This window comes from Ranitomeya variabilis, chromosome 4, assembly GCF_051348905.1.
Source record: "Ranitomeya variabilis isolate aRanVar5 chromosome 4, aRanVar5.hap1, whole genome shotgun sequence".
Taxonomy (NCBI): domain Eukaryota; kingdom Metazoa; phylum Chordata; class Amphibia; order Anura; family Dendrobatidae; genus Ranitomeya; species Ranitomeya variabilis.
Window position 1 is genome coordinate 170870763 of NC_135235.1, and position 21734 is coordinate 170892496.

Here is a 21734-nt window from a genome sequence, read left to right on the forward strand (position 1 = left end):
CAGGGCCCTATGTGTGGGGTGCGATGATGCCGGATGTGTGGCTAGAACTTCGAATCAGACCTCTCTCCTGATGGTACAACCTCGGCCGCAAGAAACTACTGTGAGGTTCATCACGGAATTTAGTACCAACTGGCATCAGGTGAGAAATATTCTTACGAAAAATTGGGACATCTTGACGTCGGATGTTCAAACTTCGACATGTGTAAGTCCTAGACCCCTGATGACGGCTAAAAGGGCTCCCAATTTACATGATATATTAACAAAGAGCCATTTCTCACGACCAGTTGTTAGATTGAACCGGGGTATTCGCCTCAGGGGTTCATTCCCCTGCGGCGATTGCACAATTTGCCCGTATATGCCGGTCACTAAAGATCGCTTTGTCAGCCCTTTTGATGATCAGAATTACTCTCTTCGTCATTACATCAACTGTAAAACTAGCTTTGTGGTGTATGCTATTATATGCCCATGTCATCAAATTTATGTTGGGCAAACCTCACAAGAGCTTAGAAGACGGGCGCAAAAACACTTATCTACAATTAACTTGGCCCGCTCTGATCTCAAAAAGAATAAAACTTTGACTCCCATAGCAACTCATTATCTTCAGTGCCATGATGGTAAACCTGCTAACACACGTTTTTTCGGTCTACAGAGGATCTTTAGTAATGAGAGAGGTGGTGATCGACACAGGCCATTACTACAGAATGAAGCTCGTTGGATTTTTCGTCTTAAATCCATGTCGCCTGCAGGCTTGAATGAGGAACTTGCATACACAGGTTTCCTGGGATAAACTCGGTGACTACCATACTTACCAGGCCCAGAACCTGATGGACTACAACTAGAATCTTCTGGATAAGTGGATTTGATCCAACTATGTCGGAATTATTTCAAGTTGGACCTTTATTCAGGACTTTTCTTTCTGGACTTTGAAGATACAGAGAGAACAATTTGTTTATATGTACCCAGGGGATATTTCATCATCCTTTATATGTATGTATATATATATATATATATATATATATATATTTTTTTTTTTTTTTGTGAGGGCAGCATAAGGTACATCGAGATTTTTTTGGGGGGGGGTTTATATATCTATATGGTCATTCTTTTGATCTTAATGTATTATTATTATTATTATTATTATTATCATCATTTGTTAATATATATATATATATATATATATATATATATATAATCTTATCATGTTATTTCTATATTTATGGTGTCATATCTTAGACCATCTTTAGGCACAGTATATCATATATTATAATACTGAATATTATGATGGAGATATCTTTATATATTATCTCATTTAAGTGTGCTATACGGAATAACATGTTTTTTCTTCCTAATAGGCTCCTTATTTGGAATTAATATGGGGGATACTATAGGTTCCATTTATGATTTATTATTATATACCCTGATATTTTCTTTCCTCCTTCTTATATATCCCCCTATTTTGTTGCATCCCCTTTGTGCAGGCAGTCGTCCACCAGCCTCACGTATCTTTGGGATATCTCCCTTGTATTCTCATGTCCTTCCGTTTCTTCTCGGTGCAGTTAATTATAATTCAGCCAGAGGGCGTTTGCGCACCCTCCTTCAGATCCTGTGCGGCCGCACACAGCGCTCGTTTTGAGCGCTTAGTCACTTCTTCCCTTTGCGCATGCGCTAGTTTCTCAGCCGTTACCATGACATTGTGGCTACACCTCTAGCTCCCGCGTCCATTTCCGGTTTTACCGGCGGCAGTTTTAGACACCGGTAGGTACTTCTTCATTATGCATGCTAGTATATAACATGGACACCTTCTAACAGAGAGTTACTTTCCCTGACGAAGCCGCCCAGGAGCGGCGATACGCGTGGGATCCACCCACACCCCCTTTTTTTCTCTTCCACTCCCTCTCAGCCCTGATCTGGAGCGGTAATCTTCTTGGCCTCACCCTGCATACCAGCAGGTTCATTCCATGGTGGGCGGTTGTGCTTCATGTGCTCTTTTACCTAGGACATGCTGGTGGGCACATCACACGTTTAGCCCACTTATTATCCATAGGGGCTGTTTATTTGTACTTTTTCAGGCTCCATAGGTGTGGCTATTTTGGGGTACAGCCATATATATATATCTCTGACTCCAGCAGGGACTTTATCTTATTATACATTTCCCCTTATTCACATGGATTGTGATCATTTCTGAGCAAGTTTGGGGACGCCCTTATTTAGCTCGCTGAGGCAGGACCAGGGATCTGGTCATTGGTATAATATGGTATATTTACCTTGTTATTTTCTGGGGATATATAATATGGAATTGCTGATTACTAACTAACTTGGATTATCTTCCTGTTCACTGCAGATATATATATATATATATATATATATATATATATATATATATATATATATATATATAGCTTTTGTATTGTATATCTTCATGTGGATAAGGGTATATGGGGGTTGTTGTTTTTAATTGGTTTTAGATTTTGTGTTGTTTGGTGTTTACATTAATAAAAATTATATACATATATATATTTTTCCATGACTTTGTAGCAGGTGTGCACTCATTTATGCATGGGCTTTCTTCTCTGGCTTGGATGTGTGCAATGAACACATCTGGCATCATCGTGACACAGAAGGGGGCAGAGCGGGTTTGCCGCTCCGTCCAAACCGCCGGTCATCCTGAAGGTGGACACGTACCCTTAATGTGTGACTGGTGAGGATGTGGTGCAGAAGTTTAGCTTTTCCAAGAGTGGGCTGTGGGACTCTGGAAGGTTTGAGGGTGGGAGGTGGAGCCTAGGCAGAATCTCAAGGGGGCCTGAAAATGTTTCTAGTATGGGGCTCTGAAATTCCTGGTGGCAGCCCTGATAGGGAGGACACTTGCACAAGGCGAAGGTTTAATTTTCATCACTGGGTAGATTCACACTGTGATAAAATGATGGCTTCCAATTTAGTAGGGGTTACAGACCAAAGCTGACTTAGGCTATGTGCCCACGTTGCGGATTCCATTGTGGATTTTTCAGCGCAGATTCTGAAAAATCCACAGGTAAAAACACCCTGCATTTTACCTGCAGATTTACGTACTGCAAATTTTGTGCGGATTTCACCTGTGTTTTTACACCTGCGGTTTCCAATTATGGAACAGGTGTAAAATGCTGCGGAATCCACACAAAGAATTGACATGCTGTGGAAAATAAACCGCTGCATTTCCGCGCTGTATTTTCCACAGCATGTGCACTGCGGATTTGGTTTTCCATAGGTTTACATGGTACTGTACACAGCATGGGAAACTGCTGCAAATCTGCAACGTGTGCACATAGCCTTAATATTAGCGAGTGCCATAAATTAACATTTAGCTTTCTATAAGTGTCCTCCCTGTCCTTGTGCTCCATTAGGGGACAAGAGTGGCCAGTACTGAAATATTGTGACCTAAATTTTTTTGTTGAATACTTTTTAGCTAAATTACAAGTTATGTTTCCAGGGACCAAGCTACGTACTAGTTCATCTACATAAAATATTGAGTAGGTGTAGTCCATCACCATGTCCTCATCTACTCTGATCTATAATAAGTTTTGGATTCCTAGTTCCTGTCCTGAAATATTCATCATGCAGTCTGATACTCACCAGTAAGAGGTCTGCACTATTTTATATGAGCAAAACAGAAAATGACTAATCCGTTTGGAGAAATGACAGTGAATGAATCACTGCTTTTCTATAGAAAGTAATCAATTACTCACGTGTTGTCACTTATAGTTAACCATTTGCCTCTCTGCAATCGCACATACAAGGTTCATGACATGAGCATTTCCTTCTAAAGAGGCTTCCAGTGTAGAGTTTTTTTTTTAACCCAAGGTCACAGATGACACCAGGACAGCGTTAGTACCATACATTAACAATATGAGATGTCTTTCTTCAGGTCAATACATAGTAACAAGGCTGTATCAGGCCGATTCAGGAATACCCTATGTAACATAAGCATTGAGTGCAGGCCATGTGCACGGATCCATCCCTCCATTACCTACTCCACACGCTTTACAGAGCTCTGTTTATTCTGGATGAACTGCACCTGCCTCCCACCTGCCTGCTTTGTGTCCGACAATGAAAGGCTTGTTTTTCCTGGAAGTTTGCCTATTAAAAAAGAGATTTTCTGTCCCTGACCTACACATGCCACACTGAAGAAAGTAGCGGCAACAGAAGAATTAAAGGTTTCTCACTATTCATTACTGACCTCCTCCACCATCAACCACTGCACGGTTTTAATACTTTATCCAATAAGGGGCAGGCACTTAAGTTTCTGATGCAGAAAGTGATTTTTCTTTTATTCAAACTGCCTCAATTTGGTGTTGACTGATGTCGCATATGCTGAGACACTGCAGTCAGTATCATAAATTAATGAACTATTAGGCCGGCGTCACACTCAGCGTATGTAAATGCGGTCCGTTTTTTACGGCTGTAATACGCAGAAAAGTCCCCAAAATAGTGATCCGTATGTCATCCGTAGGCAGGGTGTGTCAGCGTATTTTGCGCATGCCATCCTCCGTATGTAATCCGTATGGCATCCGTACTGCGATATATTCTCGCAGGCTTGCAAAACCGACATCTAATGGATTTATGTGCTCAAATGTTCATTAAAACATATATACAGTATGTGTATATATATATATTCTGTATTTATATTTAATTCAGCGCGATATATGTGAAATGCCGGTAATTCAATTGCCGGCTTTTCATTTCTCCTTCCCAAACCCGACATGATATGAGACATGGTTTACATACAGTAAACCATCTCATATCCCCTTTTTTTTGCATATTCCACACTACTAATGTTAGTAGTGTGTATGTGCAAAATTTGGGCGCTGTAGCTTGTAAAATAAAGGGTTAAATCGCGGATAAAATTGGCATGGGCTCCCGCGCAATTTTCTCCGCCAGAGTGGTAAAGCCAGTGACTGAGGGCAGATATTAATAGCCTAGAGAGGGTCCATGGTTATTGGCCCCCCTGGCTACAAACATCTGCCCCCAGCCACCCCAGAGAAGGCACATCTGGAAGAAGCGCCTTTTCTGGCACTTGGCCACTCTCTTCTCACTCCCCTGTAGCGGTGGGATATGGGGTAATGAAGGGTTAATGTCACCTTGCAATTGTAAGGTGACATTAAGCCAGATTAATAATGGAGAGGCGTCAATTATGACACCTATCCATTATTAATCCAATAGTGCGAAATGGTTAATAAAACACACACACACATTATTACAAAGTCCTTTAATGAAATAAACACACAGGTTGTTGTAATATTTTATTAGAATCTTAATCCACCCGAAGACCCTAATGGCTAATAACCATGGACCCTCTCCTGGCTATTAATATCTGCCCTCAGTCACTGGCTTTACCACTCTGGCAGAGAAAATTGCGTGGGAGCCCACGCCAATTTTTTCCGCCATTTAACCCTTTATTTTAGCAGCTACAGCGCCCAAATTTTGCACATACACACTACTAACATTAGTAGTGTGGAATATGCAAAAAAAAAAAAAAAAGGGATATGAGATGGTTTACTGTATGTAAACCATGTCTCATATCCTGTCGGGTTTGGGAAGGAGAAATGAAAAGCCGGCAATTGAATTACCGGCTTTTCTCTCTAACACCGGTGTGTATTTCTCGCAGGTCACACTGCTGGTCCATGTGTAATCCGTATTTTTCTCACCCCCATAGACTTTCATTGGCGATTTTTTTTGCGCAATACGGTGACAAACGCAGCATGCTGCAATTTTGTACGCCGTACAAGACCGTATAATACGGATCAGTAAAATACGGCTGATAGGAGCTGGGAGATAGGGAGTCATTGGGCCGTGTGTTATGCGTATTTTACGGACGTAGTTTATGCGCTCATACGTCCGTAAAACTCGCTAGTGTGAGGCCGGCCTTAGGTTGCAGGAAAAACGTCTCCATCAACCTCTCAATGACATCACTCATGGCAATATTATCAATCTCAATGACATTTATTGTGAGATGACAGTCCAGGGATGGGCATAACATTGGTGTGACCCGGACAGATGCCCTAGAGGTAAGGAAGACCACTGCGACCTCCAAAGCAGGTGGAATTGTGCATTACGATAAGATATTGGACTGCAGAGTGCCCATATACTGTTGCACAGGGTTCTCTTCATTCTGAGTCCACTCCTGGTCTAGCCTTTACTGACTGTGTATTAATGAAAGCCTTTACTCTTTTTACTGTAAAGAAAAATGTCCTATATTTTGACTGGATCCTCATAGGCTACAATGTTATCTAATGTGTCATCTTGGAATAGGTTTTCATGATAATGCAACCAACCTCAAGCTCTCCAGACAATGCCATGTGTTTTGAGGGTTGTTGTAACAATTAAATTACACTCTACACTATCAGACATTCAACTTCTGATACAACAGGTTTTTGGGGGGGGACCTATCCTTATTTTAGCAGTTCAGTCTACTGTCCTCCAGGAGAAAGTCAAACACATTTCGTTGAATTCTATGCGGTAGAAGAGGACAGCAGAACTCAACCAATACCAGTATTTCATTGGTACGCCAATTGCAAACCAGACACCATCAACCCACCCTAGTGTCTGATCTCGCAAATACTCTTGCACCTAAACATTTCATAAAATAGTACAAACTTAAACTTCAATGTGGAGACGTATGCCATGATTTTGTCCTTATATATCGGATAAAATGCTCATCAAGTACACCTGGACATGATGTTTTGGTGCCTACATAGTTCTAGCCACGCAAAGTTGTACAGTGGGTAAGGAAAGTATTCATACCCCTTTAAATTTTTCACTATTTGGTTAATTGCAGCCATTTGGAAAATTCAAAAAGTTCCTTTTTTCTCATTAATGTACACTCTGCACCCCATCTTCACTGAAAAAAAACAAATGCAAAAATTACTACAAGTTTTAACCCCTTCACGACATGCGCCCCACTAGTACGGCGCATGTTGTGTCTCCCCCTTTGATTTGGGCTCCGGCGGTGAGCCCACATCAAAGTCCCGACATGTCAGCTGTTTTGTACAGCTGACGTGTGCGCAATAGCGGCAGGTGAAATAGCTATTCACCCGCCGCTATTAACCTGTTAAATGCCGCTGTCAAACGCTGACCCGTCACATGATCGGGGGTTGGCGGTGCGTCAGGATAGTAACCATAGAGGTCATTGAGACCTCTATGGTTACTGATGCCAGCCTGCTGTGAGTACCACCCTGTGGTCGGCGCTCATAGCAAGCTTGCAATTCAACTACATAGCAATGATCAGATGATCGCTGCTATGTAGCAGAGCCGATCAGGCTATGCCAGCTTCTTGCCTCCCATGGAGGCCATTGAAGCATGGCAAAAGTTAAAAAAAATGTTTTTAAAAATATGAAAAAAATATAAAAGTTTAAATCACCCCCCTTTCGCCCCATCCAAAATAAAAAAAATAAAAAAAAATAAAAAAAATTCAAACCTACACATATTTTGTATCGCCGTGTTCAGAATCGCCCGGTCTATCAATAAAAAAAAGCATTAACCTGATCGCTAAACAGCGTAGAGAGGAAAAAATTCGAAACGCCAGAATTATGTTTTTTTGGTCGCCGCAACATCGCATTAAAATGCAATAACGGGTGATCAAAAGAACGTATCTGCACAAAAGTGGTATCATTAAAAACGTCAGCTCTGCATGCAAAAAATAAGCCCTCACCCGACCCCAGATCATGAAAAATGGAGACATTACGGGTATCGGAAAATGGTGCATTTTTTTTTTTAAAGCATAGTTTTGAATTTTTTTCACCACTGAAATAAAAAAAATAACCTAGATATGTTAGGTGTCTATGAACTCGTACTGACCTGGAGAATCATAATGGCAGGTCAGTTTTAGCATTTAGTGAAGCTAGCAAAAAAGGCATACAAAAAACAAGTGTGGGATTGCACTTTTTTTGCAATATCACCACACTTGAAATTTTTTTCCCGCTTTCTAGTACAAGACATGGTAAAACCAATGGTGCCGTTCAAAAGTACAACTTGTCCCGCAAAAAAAAAAAAGCACTCAAATGACTATTGACGGAAAAATAAAAAAGTTATGGCTCTGGGAAGGAGGGGAGCGAAAAATGAAAACGCAAAAATGAAAGAGGGCCGCGGCGGGAAGGGGCTAAAAAAGAAAAACTGAAATATCACATGGTCATAAGTATTCAGACCCTTTGCTCAGACACTCATATTTAAGTCACATGCTGTCCATTTCCTTGTGATCCTCCTTGAGATGGTTCTACTCATTCAATGGAGTCCAGCTGTGTTTAATTAAACTGATAGGACTTGATTTGGAAAGGCACACATCTGTCTATATAAGACCTCACAGCTCACAGTGCATGTCAGACCAAATGAGAATCATGAGGTCAAAGGAATTGGCCAAGGAGCTCAGAGACAGAATTGTGGCAAGGCACAGAACTGACCAAGGTTACAACAGAATTTCTGCAGTACTCAAGGTTCCTAAGTACACAGTGGCCTCCATAATCCTTAAATGGAAGAAGTATGGGACCACTAGAAGTCTTCCTAGACCAGGCCATCCAGCCAAACTGAGCAATCGTGGGAGAAGAGCCTTGGTGAGAGGTAAAGAAGAACCCCAAGATCACTGCGGCTGAGCTCCAGAGATGCAGTAGGGAGATGGGAGAAAGTTCCACAAAGTCAACTATCACTGCAACCCTAAACCAGTTGGGCCTTTATGGCAGAGTGTCCTGACAGAAGCTTCTCCTCAGTGCAAGACATATGAAAGCCCACATAGAGTTTGCTTAAAAAAAAAACCACACACACACACACGAAAGACTCCCAGACTATGAGAAATAAGATTCTCTGGTCTGATGAGACGAAGATAGACCTTTTTGGTGATAATTCTAAGTGGTATGTATGGAGAAAACCAGGCACAGCTCATCACCTGCTCAATACAATCCCAACAGTGAAACATGGTGGTGGCAGCATCATGCTATAGGGGTGTTTTTTAGCTGCAGAGACAGGACGACTGGTTATCATTGAAGGAAACATGAATGCGGTCAAGTACAGAGAGATCCTGAATGAAAACCTCTTCCAGAGTGCTCTGGACCTCATACTTGGCCGAAGGTTCACCTTCCAACAAGACAATGACCCCAAACACACAGCTAAAAACAACAAGGGAGGGGCTTCAGAACATCTGTGACCATTCTTGACTGGCCCAGACAGAGCTTTGACCTAAACCCAATTGAGCATCTCTGCAGAGACCTGAAAATGGCTGTGCACCAAAGTTCATCATCCAACCTGAAGGAACTGGAGAGGATCTGCAAGGAAGAATGGCAGAGGATCCCCAAAACCAGGTGTGAAAAACTTGTTGCATCATTCCCAAGAAGACTCATGGCTGTATTAGCTCAAAAGGGCGCTTCTACTCAATACTGAGCAAAGGGTCTGAATACTTATGACCATGTGATATTTCAGTTTCGTTTTTAATAAATTTTCAAAAAATTACTACATTTGTTTTTTTCAGTCAAGATGGGGTGCAGAGTGTACATTAATGAGAAAAAAAAAAAAGAATTTTTTTGAATTTACCATTTTTTTTCATTGGCTGCAAAGAAAGAGTGAAAAATTTAAAGGGGTATAAATACTTTCCATAACCACTGTATATATGCTTCTAAATGTATTGTATGACAAACATATGTGGGATATCCTGTTTAAATATCTCATACGTGCACTTCACTCATGTAGGAAACACAGTCATTAACAAGATCTTGTCTGTGTATAGCTGCCATTCCATTTCCAGTGGTGCCAGATGGGGGTCCCACCTCTAGAACCACAGTCTGAGAAACTTTTGGAATGAGGATATGCCATAAAATTTCCATGGTACAAATACTCCAGTGAATTAGACAAGTTACAGGAAAGATATATATCTTGGTACCGTGTTAGCCAGTAGATAGAAAAATATTTAGAATTGAGAGTCCTCAGTGGTTGATACCTTTTAATGGCTAACTGAAAAGATGGTAACAAATTGCAAGCTTTCGAGACTACACAGGTCTCTTCATCAGGCAAAGACTAAAACAAATTCTGAAGAATCACATATTTATGCACAACATAGCACAGAAAAAAAAAAAAAGAGGGGAAAAAAAACCATGGATAAGCCAGGTGACATGAAGCAGAATTACCATGGGTGATAAACAGTTATGTCCATAAATATTGGGCCAATTCTTAGATAAGGATTGTTTTATTGTCCTGTGATTAGGATCTCTGTTGTGATGACTAGTGTTGAGCGATACCCTCCGATACTTGAAAGTATCGGTATCGGATAGTATCGGCCGATACCCGAAAAATATTGGATATCTAGTCATCACCACAGAGACCCTAATCACAGGACAATAAAACAATCCTTATCTAAGAATTGGCCCAATATTTATGGACATAACTGTTTATCACCCATGGTAATTCTGCTTCATGTCACCTGGTTATCCATGATTTTTTTTTCCCCTCTTTTTTTTTTTTTCTGTGCTATGTTGTGCATAAATATGTGATTCTTCAGAATTTGTTTTAGTCTATGCCTGATGAAGAGACCTGAGTAGTCTCGAAAGCTTGCAATTTGTTACCATCTTTTCAGTTAGCCATTAAAAGGTATCAACCACTGAGGACTCTCAATTCTAAATATTAGACAAGTTAATCGCATTAAAAGACAATTCAGTCAGCCTCCCCATCCAATTTCAAATGGAAGATTACAGGAGATTTTCAACTTTCCAGTATATTTAGACTAGCTAACTGAATTTTCTCTTAAATGTATATGCCCCATTAAAATGAGTTTACAAACCAAACTTACAGCAATCAGCTGCTAGAAGTGACAGAAGCCACCAGGTGTAAATACTTTGAAAGAAGCTGGTATAGGAGATGTTCTGCAGCACCTGGCAGCTGCTGTTACTCTGAGTGAAGTTGTGCTGCTCCATGCTCAATTTAACGTGTTCACATCCGGCGGCCAACAGAGCTTGTATTAGCTGATGGATACGGGGTGGCTGATATCAGATCAGTAATGGTCTGACATTGATGTGAATGAACAACTTCTTATCCTAATTACATTACCTTCCCTTTACATAGGAAACATTTTGTTTCATAAAAACAAGACCACCGAACAACCATTACCCCACCTCAAAAAAAACAAACAAACAAACAAAAAATTGAAATTGTATCTATTCCAATCTAGAGAATACAAAGATTAATGACCTAGATTTCAGCTCCATAATAGTCAGTTAAGGTCTCTCCATCATGAGGAGGCCTGTAACCCATGAGGGATAGCCTTCTTTTATATAGAACTGACTCCTAATCATATCTAACCTGTTCCATGCAAGAATCTTACAGGATTTTGTAGTCATATTTGAAAATGAACACCACCCAAGACATTTCGGCCTTCGCTGCATTTTGTTTTTTTTTTTTTTTTAAAAAACGAGCTACGCCATAGTCTCCTGCCCTGGTTCCACTGGCTAATCTCCGCTGCTCCCGATAGGTGGCATTGGCTGCGGTGCAGACATCACCTTGACATGATGGCAGCCAAGATTGGTAAGATAGGACCACAGCCAATGTCAATCTCGTGCCTGCATCGGCAGCCAATGCTAGATACCGGCAGAGACTCAGTGCCAGTGGACCCATGGAAGGTGACTATAGCATCTTATAGCTTTAAAAAATTTAAAAAAAATTAAATGAATAAAACGCAGTGAGGGACAAATTATATTTGAAAGGGAACAACCGCTGTATGGTGCATGTACAGTGCCTTGCAAAAGTATTCGACCCCCTGGAACTTTTCAACCTTTTCCCACATATCATGCTTCAAATATAAAGATATCAAATGTAAATTTTTGGTGAAGAATCAACAACAAGTGGAACACAATTGTGAAGTTGAACGAAATTTATTGGTTATTTTAAATTTTTGTGGAAATTAAACTGAAAGTGGGGAGTGCAATATTATTCGACCCCTTTACTTTCAGTGCAGCAAACTCACTCCAGAAGTTCATTGTGGATCTCTGAATGATCCAATGTTGTCCTAAATGCCTAATGATGATAAATATAATCCATCTGTTTCTAATCAAGTCTCCGTATAAATGCACCTGCTCTGTAATAGTCTCAGGATTCTGTTTGAAGCACAGAGAGCATCATGAAGACCAAGAAACACAACAGGCAGGTCCATGATACTGTTGGAGAAGTTTAAAGCTGGATTTAGATACAAAATGATTTCCAAAACTTTAAACATCCCAAGGAGCACTGTGCAAGCGATCATATTGAAATGGAAGGAGTATCATACCACTGCAACTCTACCAAGACCCGACCGTCCCTCTAAACTTTCATCTCAAACAAGGAGAAGACTGATCAGAGATGCAGCCAAGAGGCCCATGATCACTCTGGATGAACTGCAGAGACCTACAGCTGAGGTGGGACAGTCTGTCCATAGGACAACAATCAGTCGTACACTGCACAAATCTGGCCTCTATGGAAGAGTGGCAAGAAGAAAGCCATTTCTCAAAGATATCCATAAAAGTGCTGTTTAAAGTTTGCACCAAGCCACCTGGGAGACACCAAGCATGTGGAAGAAGGTGCTCTGTTCAGATGAAACCAAAATCGAACTTTTGGCAACAATGCCAAACGATATGTTTGGAGTAAAGGCAACACAGCTCATCACCCTGAACACACCATCCCCACTGTCAAACATGGTGGTGGCAGCATCATTGTTTGGGCCCGCTTTTCTTCAGCAGGGACAGGTAAGATAGTTAAAATTGCTAGGAAGATGGATGGAGCCAAATACAGGACCATTCTTGAAGAAAACCTGCTGGAGTCTGCAAAAGACCCGAGACTGGGACGGAGATTTGTTTTCCAACAAGACACTGATCCAAAACAAAGCAAAATCTACAATGGAATGGTTCACAAATAAACGTATCCAGGTGTTAGAATGGCCAAGTCAAAGTCCAGACATCAATCCAATTGAGAATCTGTGGAAAGAGCTGAAAACTGCGGTTCACAAACGATCTCCATCAAACCTCACTGAGCTCGAGCTGTTTACCAGGAAGAATGGGCAAGAATTTCAGTCTCTCTATGTACAAAACTAATAGAGACATACCCCAAGTAACTTGCAGCTGTAGTCGCAGCAAAAGGTGGCGCAACAAAGTATTAAGTTAAAGGGGCCGAATAATATTGCACGCCCCACTTCAGTTTTTGAATTTCCACATGCAAATTGCCTCTTCTGAGAAAAAGAGGACTTAACTCTACAGCGCCACCTGTTGGAAGTAGCGATCCTACAAGTCACAATCAACCCTCTAACGAATCGTGCAATATGACTTAGGATAAAAACCAAATCAGTATCTCAATTCGCAGACACGGTGTTTCGGGCTGTTGGCCCTCATCAGAGCGAAGCATGAGAACTGATTTGGCTAGGTGAGAGGCTCTGGACTGGGGTCTAAGGGGTATCGTTTCTCCTTATGGAGAGTGACATACCATCTCTGGCTTGTCAAGGTAAGGAATTTCCACAAAAATTTAAAATCAGCAATACATTTCGTTCAACTTCACAATTGTGTTCCACTTGTTGCTGATTCTTCACCAAAAATTTACATTTGGTATCATTATGTTTGAAGCCTGATATGTGGGAAAAGGTTGAAAAGTTCCAGGGAGCTGAATACTTCCGCAAGGCACTGTAAATGGGCTGATTATAGGTAGATGTAAACATGCTGGGGATCATCCAGCACTCGGTGACTGAAAATGCTTGTGGTAACTTAAGCATTATTGGCATCAGATCACCTCTATTATTTAGGGGACGTGCTGCCAAGAACTTGATGTATGGCGACAGAATGATCATGATAGGAGAAATGATCGGGACAGGATTATCTCTAAGCCTGCAAATGGCTATGTTCACTTTAAATCACAGTTTGTACCACAACACGACCCGGCGTATGAATGCTGCCTAAAGAGGCTCGTAAACAAGCGCTGATTGACTTGTGTATGGCTGATCAATGGTAATTAACAGGCCGAGATCAGCGCATCTGAATGCAACTTTACTACATACTGTACTGTAATATCAGGTGCTGCAACTCCTGGGGACGACGGGGGGGAACATCTTCTGTGCTTTATCCAGACACTTATAGCTTAAACAAAGCTGTTGGCCCAGAGCCAAATTTATAGCCAGACCCTCTCAACGATCAAGTTTAATGATGATGTTTTCTAATGTAACAGAAGAGCCTGGGCACGAATTCCGGATCCTCAGAGCTATTGTTCTGGTCTTACCCTTCTATGTATGGAAATACTCCCCTTACTACATATAAAAGGGATAATGTCCAGGCACTGATTATAGGGCACATCATGCCCCATGCTGGCAGTGAAAGCAACATATCTTGACACCTGCAGATTCTGCAAGTTACAAAAGTAGAGAATTTGAGTGAAAATCTCCCTAATTTTCCCTCTATTAAGAAAGGTAGTCTTATGAAAATATAGCTAATCACAGTATTTAACACTACATCTGAAAAAGTGCTGCTTTATAGAAATGTGCCACTAAAATAAAACCTGGCTTCATACACTGGTCAAAAAAATAAAGGGAACACTAAAATCCAACATCCTAGATGTCACTGAATTAAATATTCCAGGTGTAAATCTTTATTCATTACATACTGGAATGTGTTGAGAAGAATAAAACCTAAAAATGATCAACGTAAATCAAAACTAATATCCCATGGAGGTCTGGAGTTGGAATGATGCTCAAAATCAAAGTGGAACATGAAGTTACAGGCTGATCCAACTTCAGTGGAAATGCCTCAAGATAAGGAAATGATACTCGGTAGTGTGTGTTGCCTCCACGTGCCTGTATGACCTCCCTACAATGCAGGTATGGACTGGGGCTGAAATTCAGCCCTGGCATTTCAAATCACACAGGCCCATGTTGTTCCCGTCCCCCTGAACCAGAATGGATATATTACTAATATTACCCTGAATGGAAGAAAGGAAGATTTACTACAAGACCAATATTTCTAATGATCCCCGTGGCTGCTGGGGTAAGTGACGGAGTCAGCAACTGTGTGCTCCATCACAACTCTAAACAGTATGAGTATCTTGAGAACACCGATTTTGTTAACAGCATAGCAGACAAGGCAGCCCACAACCAGACCGGCCCTTCAGGCATTTGCCAGAATTGCCAGATGGCCAGTCCAGCCCTGCTACAGCCCTGCTACAATGCCTGGGCATGCTCCTGAAGAGGTGGCGGATGTTCTCCTGAGGGTTCTCCTCCCAGACCAGGACTAAAGCATCCACCAACTCCTGGACAGTCTGTGGTGCAGTGTGACGTTGGTGGATGGTGCGAGACATGATGTCCCAGATATGTTCAATCGGATTCAGGTCTGGGGAACGAGTGGGCCAGTCCATAGCTTCAATGCCTTAATCTTGCAGGAACTGCTGACACACTCCAGCCACATGAGGTCTGGCATTGTACTGCATTAGGAGGAGCCCAGGGCCAACGCGACCAGCATATGGTCTCACAATGGGTCTGAGAATCTCATCTTGGTACCTAATGGCAGTCAGGCTACCTCTGGCGATCACATGATGGGCTGTGCAGCCCTCCAAAGAAATGCCAAACACACATCATTACTGACCCACTGCCAAACCAGTTATGCTGAAGGATGTTGCAGGCAGCAGATCGCTCTCCACATCATCTCCACTCTGTCACGCCTATCACATGTGCTCAGTGTGAACCTGCTTTAATCTGTGAAGAGCACGGGTCACCAGTGGTGAATTTGCCAATCATGGTGTTCTGTGGCAAATGCCAAGCGTCCTGCACAGTGTTGGGCTGAGCACAACCCACATCTGTGGACGTCGGGCACTCAGAGCATCCTCATGGAGTCGGTTTCTAACTGTTGGTGCAGACATGCACATTTGTGGCCTACTGGAGGTAATTTTGCAGGGCTCTGACAGTACTCCTCCTGTTTCTCCTTGCACAAAGGCTGAGGTAGTGATCCTGCTGCTGGGTTGTTGCCCTCCTACGGCCCCCTCCACGTCTCCTGGTGTAATCGCCTGTCTCCTCATAGCGCCTCCAGCCTCTGGTCCGCTACACTGACAGACACAGCAAACCTTCTTGCCACAGCTCGCATTGATGTGCCATCCTGGATGAGTTGCCCTACCTGAGCCACTTGTGTGGGTTGTAGAGTCCATCTCATGTTACCACGAGTGTGAAAGCACAACCAACATTCAAAAGTGATCAAAACATCAGCTAGAAAGCATTGGTCCTGAGATGTGGTCTGTGGTTCCCACCGGCAGAACCACTCCTTTATTGCGGGTCTTGATAATTGCTAATAATTTCCATCTGTTGTCTATTCCATTTGCACAACAGCATGTGAAATTGATTGTCAGTGTTGCTTCCTAAGTGGACAGTTTGATTTCACAGAAGTTTGATTTACTTGGAGTTATATTCTGTTGCTTAAGTGTTCCCTTTATTTTTTTATTTTTTTTTGTTTAACTTGCTTTTTATTTTTAGAATTCTATGCTGTTCATTTCCTCATGATAAGAGTACATCGTAAGTTAAAATTAGATGATAACAGCAAGAAATCTGTTGTTCATTCAGTACTATGAGTCTCTGAACTCAAGAGGGGCTAATTACCCTATATTGGGCTTTTTATAAATTATTATTTGCTTCGTTGATATATCTCTGTCCATTTGAGTCAGATTTCCTGAAGTTTAAAGGTGAATTGGTCTAGAGACTACACATAGTGATAGCCGGAGAGCTGAAGAGTTAGGCTATGTGCACACGTTGTGGATTTCCTGCAGATCCGCAAGTGATTTACAGTACAATGTAAATCAATGGTAAAAAAAAAAAAACGCTGTGCTAATGGTCCAGAAAATTCTGTGCGGAAACGCTGCGGAAGAAAAGAAGTAGCATGTCACTTCTTTTTTGCGGATCTGCAGCATTTTTGTACCCATTCCATTATAGAAATCCGCAGGGGTAAAAAATGCAGTAAATCCGCACAAAAAACGTGACAAATCCGCACCTGCGTTTTCTGCCAAGAGATGCAGAATCCGCACCAGAAATTCCTAAGCCTAATCCGCAACGTGTGCACATAGCCTCAGTTATAAAATCAGCCAGCAATATGGAGTTTAAAACAAAAAAAAAAAAAAAAAAAATTACCAAATCTCCCAATAATGGAAATATGAACATACCTAATGACATGTATCAGAGCAGCACGGTGGCTCAGTGGTTAGCACTGTTTTGCAGCTCTGGGGTCCTGGAGCCATATCCCACCAAGGACAACATCTGGAGTTTGTATGTTCTCTCAGTGTTTGTGTGGGTTTCCTCCGAGTTTTCCAGTTTCCTCCCAATCTCCAAAGACATACTCATAGGGAATTTAGATTGTGAGACCCAATTTTTTCCATTGAGGTCTATGGAGGTTACTGTCTAGAAATCAACTATCCATTCCTGTTTTTTCTATTCCTATTTTCAGCTGCAGTTGGTGGCCTAAAATTGCAATGCAAAATTGTCCAAATGCTGGGGGCCCCGTGGACGTGGCTCACATCTATACAAAATTTACAGCACATCCAATGGTCATAGTACTGCAACTTAAACATAAAAGAAGCACAAAAAGAAAATATGGGAAAAGCCTCACTGTGTGGTAAATGTAGCGTTGTTTCTTGGACTCTTGAGAATTACATTTTATCCACTGAGCCACTCACTATTTCACCAATCATTTGATACGACACTAAAGCTGCTTATTCATTTAAAACGATGTTCTATAGTCAGCTAACAGATTTATATTAGGCATCCAGTGCCGGACTGACAGTAATCAACATGAGGGTCCCACTTTTCAACTTCATGCAAATATGACATTATCCTCAATCACAAGTTTCTATAACAATAAACTGCACAGATCGTTAAAATAACATGCCGCCTTAGTACATAGTGATTCAAGAATATTGTGCCAAGTACTGCTCATATAAGAGCACAGGGGCCCACCGGAGGATTTTCCTGTTCTGCTGTGGGCCAGTCCATATAACAAAGACAGACAGGTAGATGGCACTGTCAGTGCAACTACTACAGGACCCTTGTAAAGGGGTCCTGAATGGAAAGCACATCCCTTAGTTCAATGTATTTGGAGAATGTGTGCAGAGAGCCCTTCTTTTTAGGTCCTACAAACAAGGATGTGGAGGAAATGAGGGAAAAACAGATTGGGGCAAGCAAATACAAGGTCATCCTGCTCCCATCCCGCATAGTGAGGGGTGTGGTTGTGTTGACCTGCACCAGATAGCTACGCTTCTCTTACTCTTCACCGGATATCATTAACAAGTCCCCAAGATTTTGTGTATTACCAATCATCCCCATCACAAATTTAATTTCCGACATGATAATATATGTGCTGCAGCTTTCTTGGTGCTGATCGTTCTCCGAGTGCAGGCGTTTACTGTCAATCAATAACTTCTCTGCTTGTGCCCGTAAATGATTCGTACGGTGCAGTTCTGTGCGTGTCACCTACAGGAATAAGGGCACTATATCTGCACAAGTGACAAGATCCAAGCAACAGGGTGAATAACGCACCCATCAGTCTACTATATATTCTGTGTCCAATACAAGAAAACAGGATGTCCAAATATTAGCAAATATTCACTTTGTTTGACAATCTGCACAAAGCGGGAAATCATCTTAATAAATCTAATCTCTCAGCAGATATTCTGGGATCTTCTCTGCCCAAAAAGTAACTGTTGTTTATGTGATTATCTGGAATATTTGATTTTCTGATATCTTCCTGGTCATTTTATTATTGTTTTTCTTAGAATATTGTCAGATTACGCACTGTATAGTCCAGGTGATTGTTGTGATTTTTGAGTGCTGATGATGATGATGATGCGCAGAAGCTGAAGTTTGTCACTGACCTGCAGAATACAATGTATACCGGCTTTCTTCATATTTTATTGAATGACTACAGACCACTGGACATTTTCTGGTACCACCGCTATAACAGTGGTCACCAAATTGGCTGCAGAACAAGAAAGAGCTTCTTTAATGAAATCACTGGTGTAATGAACATTTGCAGCAGGAAGAAGACACAAGTCTCTTTCCAGGGAACATGAAATTAATTTTGAACCATAAAATTACTTATGATGATGCGGGGTAAAATGAAAGTCATCACAGGAACACTGAGATTGGAAGGATTTGGTTTTATTATAAGGGGTGTCGGGCATCATGTGGTCATCATACATAGCTGAAAACCACGCTTCACACTTACAAATAAATATACCGTATATCTTTTCATAAGTGTGAAACGTGGTTGACAGCTATGTATGATGACCACATGATGCCCGACACCCCTTTTAAAAAATAAAAATTATATATAGTCTTTTAAGTCAGATAACCCATATGTACGATTGCCACATAATTACAACTAAAGATTTAACCTTATATACAACCTTTAAAAGATTGTTTTTCATAGCTATAAATGATGAAGAGTTCATAGCGGTGATTTTTAATCAGTCTTCCCATCCATCATCGCTTCGAATTATCTTTCGCCGCTTGGCAGATCATAAATCTGTCATATTGCTTGAGCGAGAATGTACCGGAGCCAAAAACAACTATTTCATAACTTATGTTGTATTCCGATGTAGTAAAAATACACATACAATTCTATGGTAACAGGATCTATAGTTCTACAATACTGAAGACTACGTGAAGCCAAAAGTCTGAGAACAGATCTAGCAGAGCCGAGTCTGTCATCTGTGGTCTTTAGGAGCAAACCTTCTTGTTCTGGTCACCTGGAGAGGTAGACGGGTTTACCAGCAGCGCCCCACACATCGCCCCAGTCCCTGGCACTTGTCATTACACAGCGCTGATTTGCAGCCCTGCCCCAGACTTTATGAGCAAACACTGCCATATGGCGATAAGGCTATATGGCGATATATGACAGGACTGTGTGCACTGCACAAACAGCAGCTGCTGGGATCCTTATCACCTTCCAGACCACCAGCTCACCTGCCCTGGGACATCTCATGGCCAGCATTAATGCAGGAGGGCTGATTATTGGTACAGTACATGTACTTGTCAGTTACTAGTACAGAGTAGGTTGGGGGATCTGTGATCGCCCCCCGTAATATGCTGATTGGGGGGTTACATGGGGGCACATGGAGCTGGTTTATAGGTCACATAAAACTTTTAGGTACCAGTCAGTTTACTACAGGAAAACTTTGCCAACTCCAAGGTGAACGACCCCGAAGAAGAAGCCAGTCATAGGGGTAGGTGGCGATAAAGGGGTTAAGTCGCCATGTGTGAATAGGATTTATTGAGAAAAAAAAAACGATGATGCGCACTGCAGCAACGGGATTATTAATATCAAAAGTCATAATTCTGATACAGGGAAATCAGTTTATTCGCTCTGGGCATTAGCCGGTCAGAGCAGGCGGCACAGCTTACCTTGGCTGAGGCACAGGACGCACAGTGCCCACCTGGCTGATGCCATGCTGCTGGAGGTAGAAAGTTGCCCTCTGCAATAATCCACTTCTCTGGCCCCAGGGCGTGTCTGAGGGAGACGGCAGCAAACAATCGGTGAGTCCTCAGCCAGACTGCCCCATTGCGGTGCTGCTAGTCCATGTCCGCCGGCAGCCGGCTCAGCACGCAGCCGGGCACGGCACTGGGCATCGGCACGGAGCCTGCTGCTGCCCCGGTCCGGCCGCTGTCGGGAACAGATCACCTCCCGAGGAGCAGCACTGCTCACACAGCACAATGACAGTCACAGCACAATGACAGTCACAGCACAATGACAGCCACAGCAGGGAAAGTTGGTGAAGATGGGGTCCCCGACACACACTGAGGGTGGCAGTGTCCCCTTACCCCTGCTCTGGCACTGTGCCAGCCCCAGGAGATGCTGTGGGTCCCAGCTCCGTAACACTGTCTGGGCAGATGGCTGAGGATGCTGCTGGAGGTCCAGGGATTCTGTCTAACAAGTGATGATGATGCCTCTGGGTGGATCCGGCTCTCCCAGCCAAGCCGAGCACTAATGAAGGCAGGAGCAAATGGGCACTCAGCTACACCCAGCCTAATTAATAAACTGCAGCCAGGAGCAGCAGGGGAGGGGAGACACTCAGATGTGCTGGGATGAAGTGAAAAGGGCAAAGGAAGAAACAGACAAAGCCAGCATCAAACCAATCAGCCCGAAAACGCGCTGTCCCCCCCAGGCTGCCCAGTGCTGTGTGTACCTAGGAGCACCTGTCTGCAGCTAGGGGCCCAGGATGGGAATGGGTGCTCATTTCTGGATTGTCTGGCTTCAGTTTTGTATATTTACTCTTACAAAGAAAGCTATACTCTTAGCAGAGGTTCAACAGAAGAAAGTATAGCAAAAGCACAGGTCACCACTTTTTTATTATTATTATTATGCTTTTATAGCACCATCATATTCTGCAGCGCTTTACAGACATTATCATCACTGTCCCCATTGGGGCTCACAATCTACATTCTCTATCAGTATGTGTTTGGAGCGCGGGAGGACACAGGAGAACCCAGAGGAAACCCGCACACCACAGGGAGAACATACAAGCTCCTTGCAGATGTCCTAAGGGCTCATATTCACTTGTGCAAAACTCGAATGAGTCTCGCACGTCAATACCCGGGCGCTGCTGCCGGCACTCAGATCTGAGCGTGCAGCCACATAGGAGTACATGCAGCCGCACGCTCCGCTCCTCTGTGCCAGGTATTGCCGTGCCAGACTCATCCAAGTTTTGGGCAAGTGAGTATGAGCCCTTAGAGGGATTTGAACCCAGTGCTGCAAGGC

At 42.5% G+C, this 21734-nt stretch overlaps 1 protein-coding gene across 1 annotated transcript in view; it reads right to left on the reverse strand.

The window, feature by feature from the left end:
- Positions 1-20966, reverse strand: part of RET (ret proto-oncogene) — a 148388-nt gene extending 127422 nt beyond the window's left edge. The window contains exon 1 of the mRNA XM_077259378.1: positions 20381-20966. Coding sequence (XP_077115493.1) covers positions 20381-20426 — 46 coding nt within the window. The 5' untranslated portion in view covers positions 20427-20966. The remainder of the gene's footprint in view (positions 1-20380) is intronic.
- Between the last annotated feature and the right edge of the window lie 768 nt (positions 20967-21734).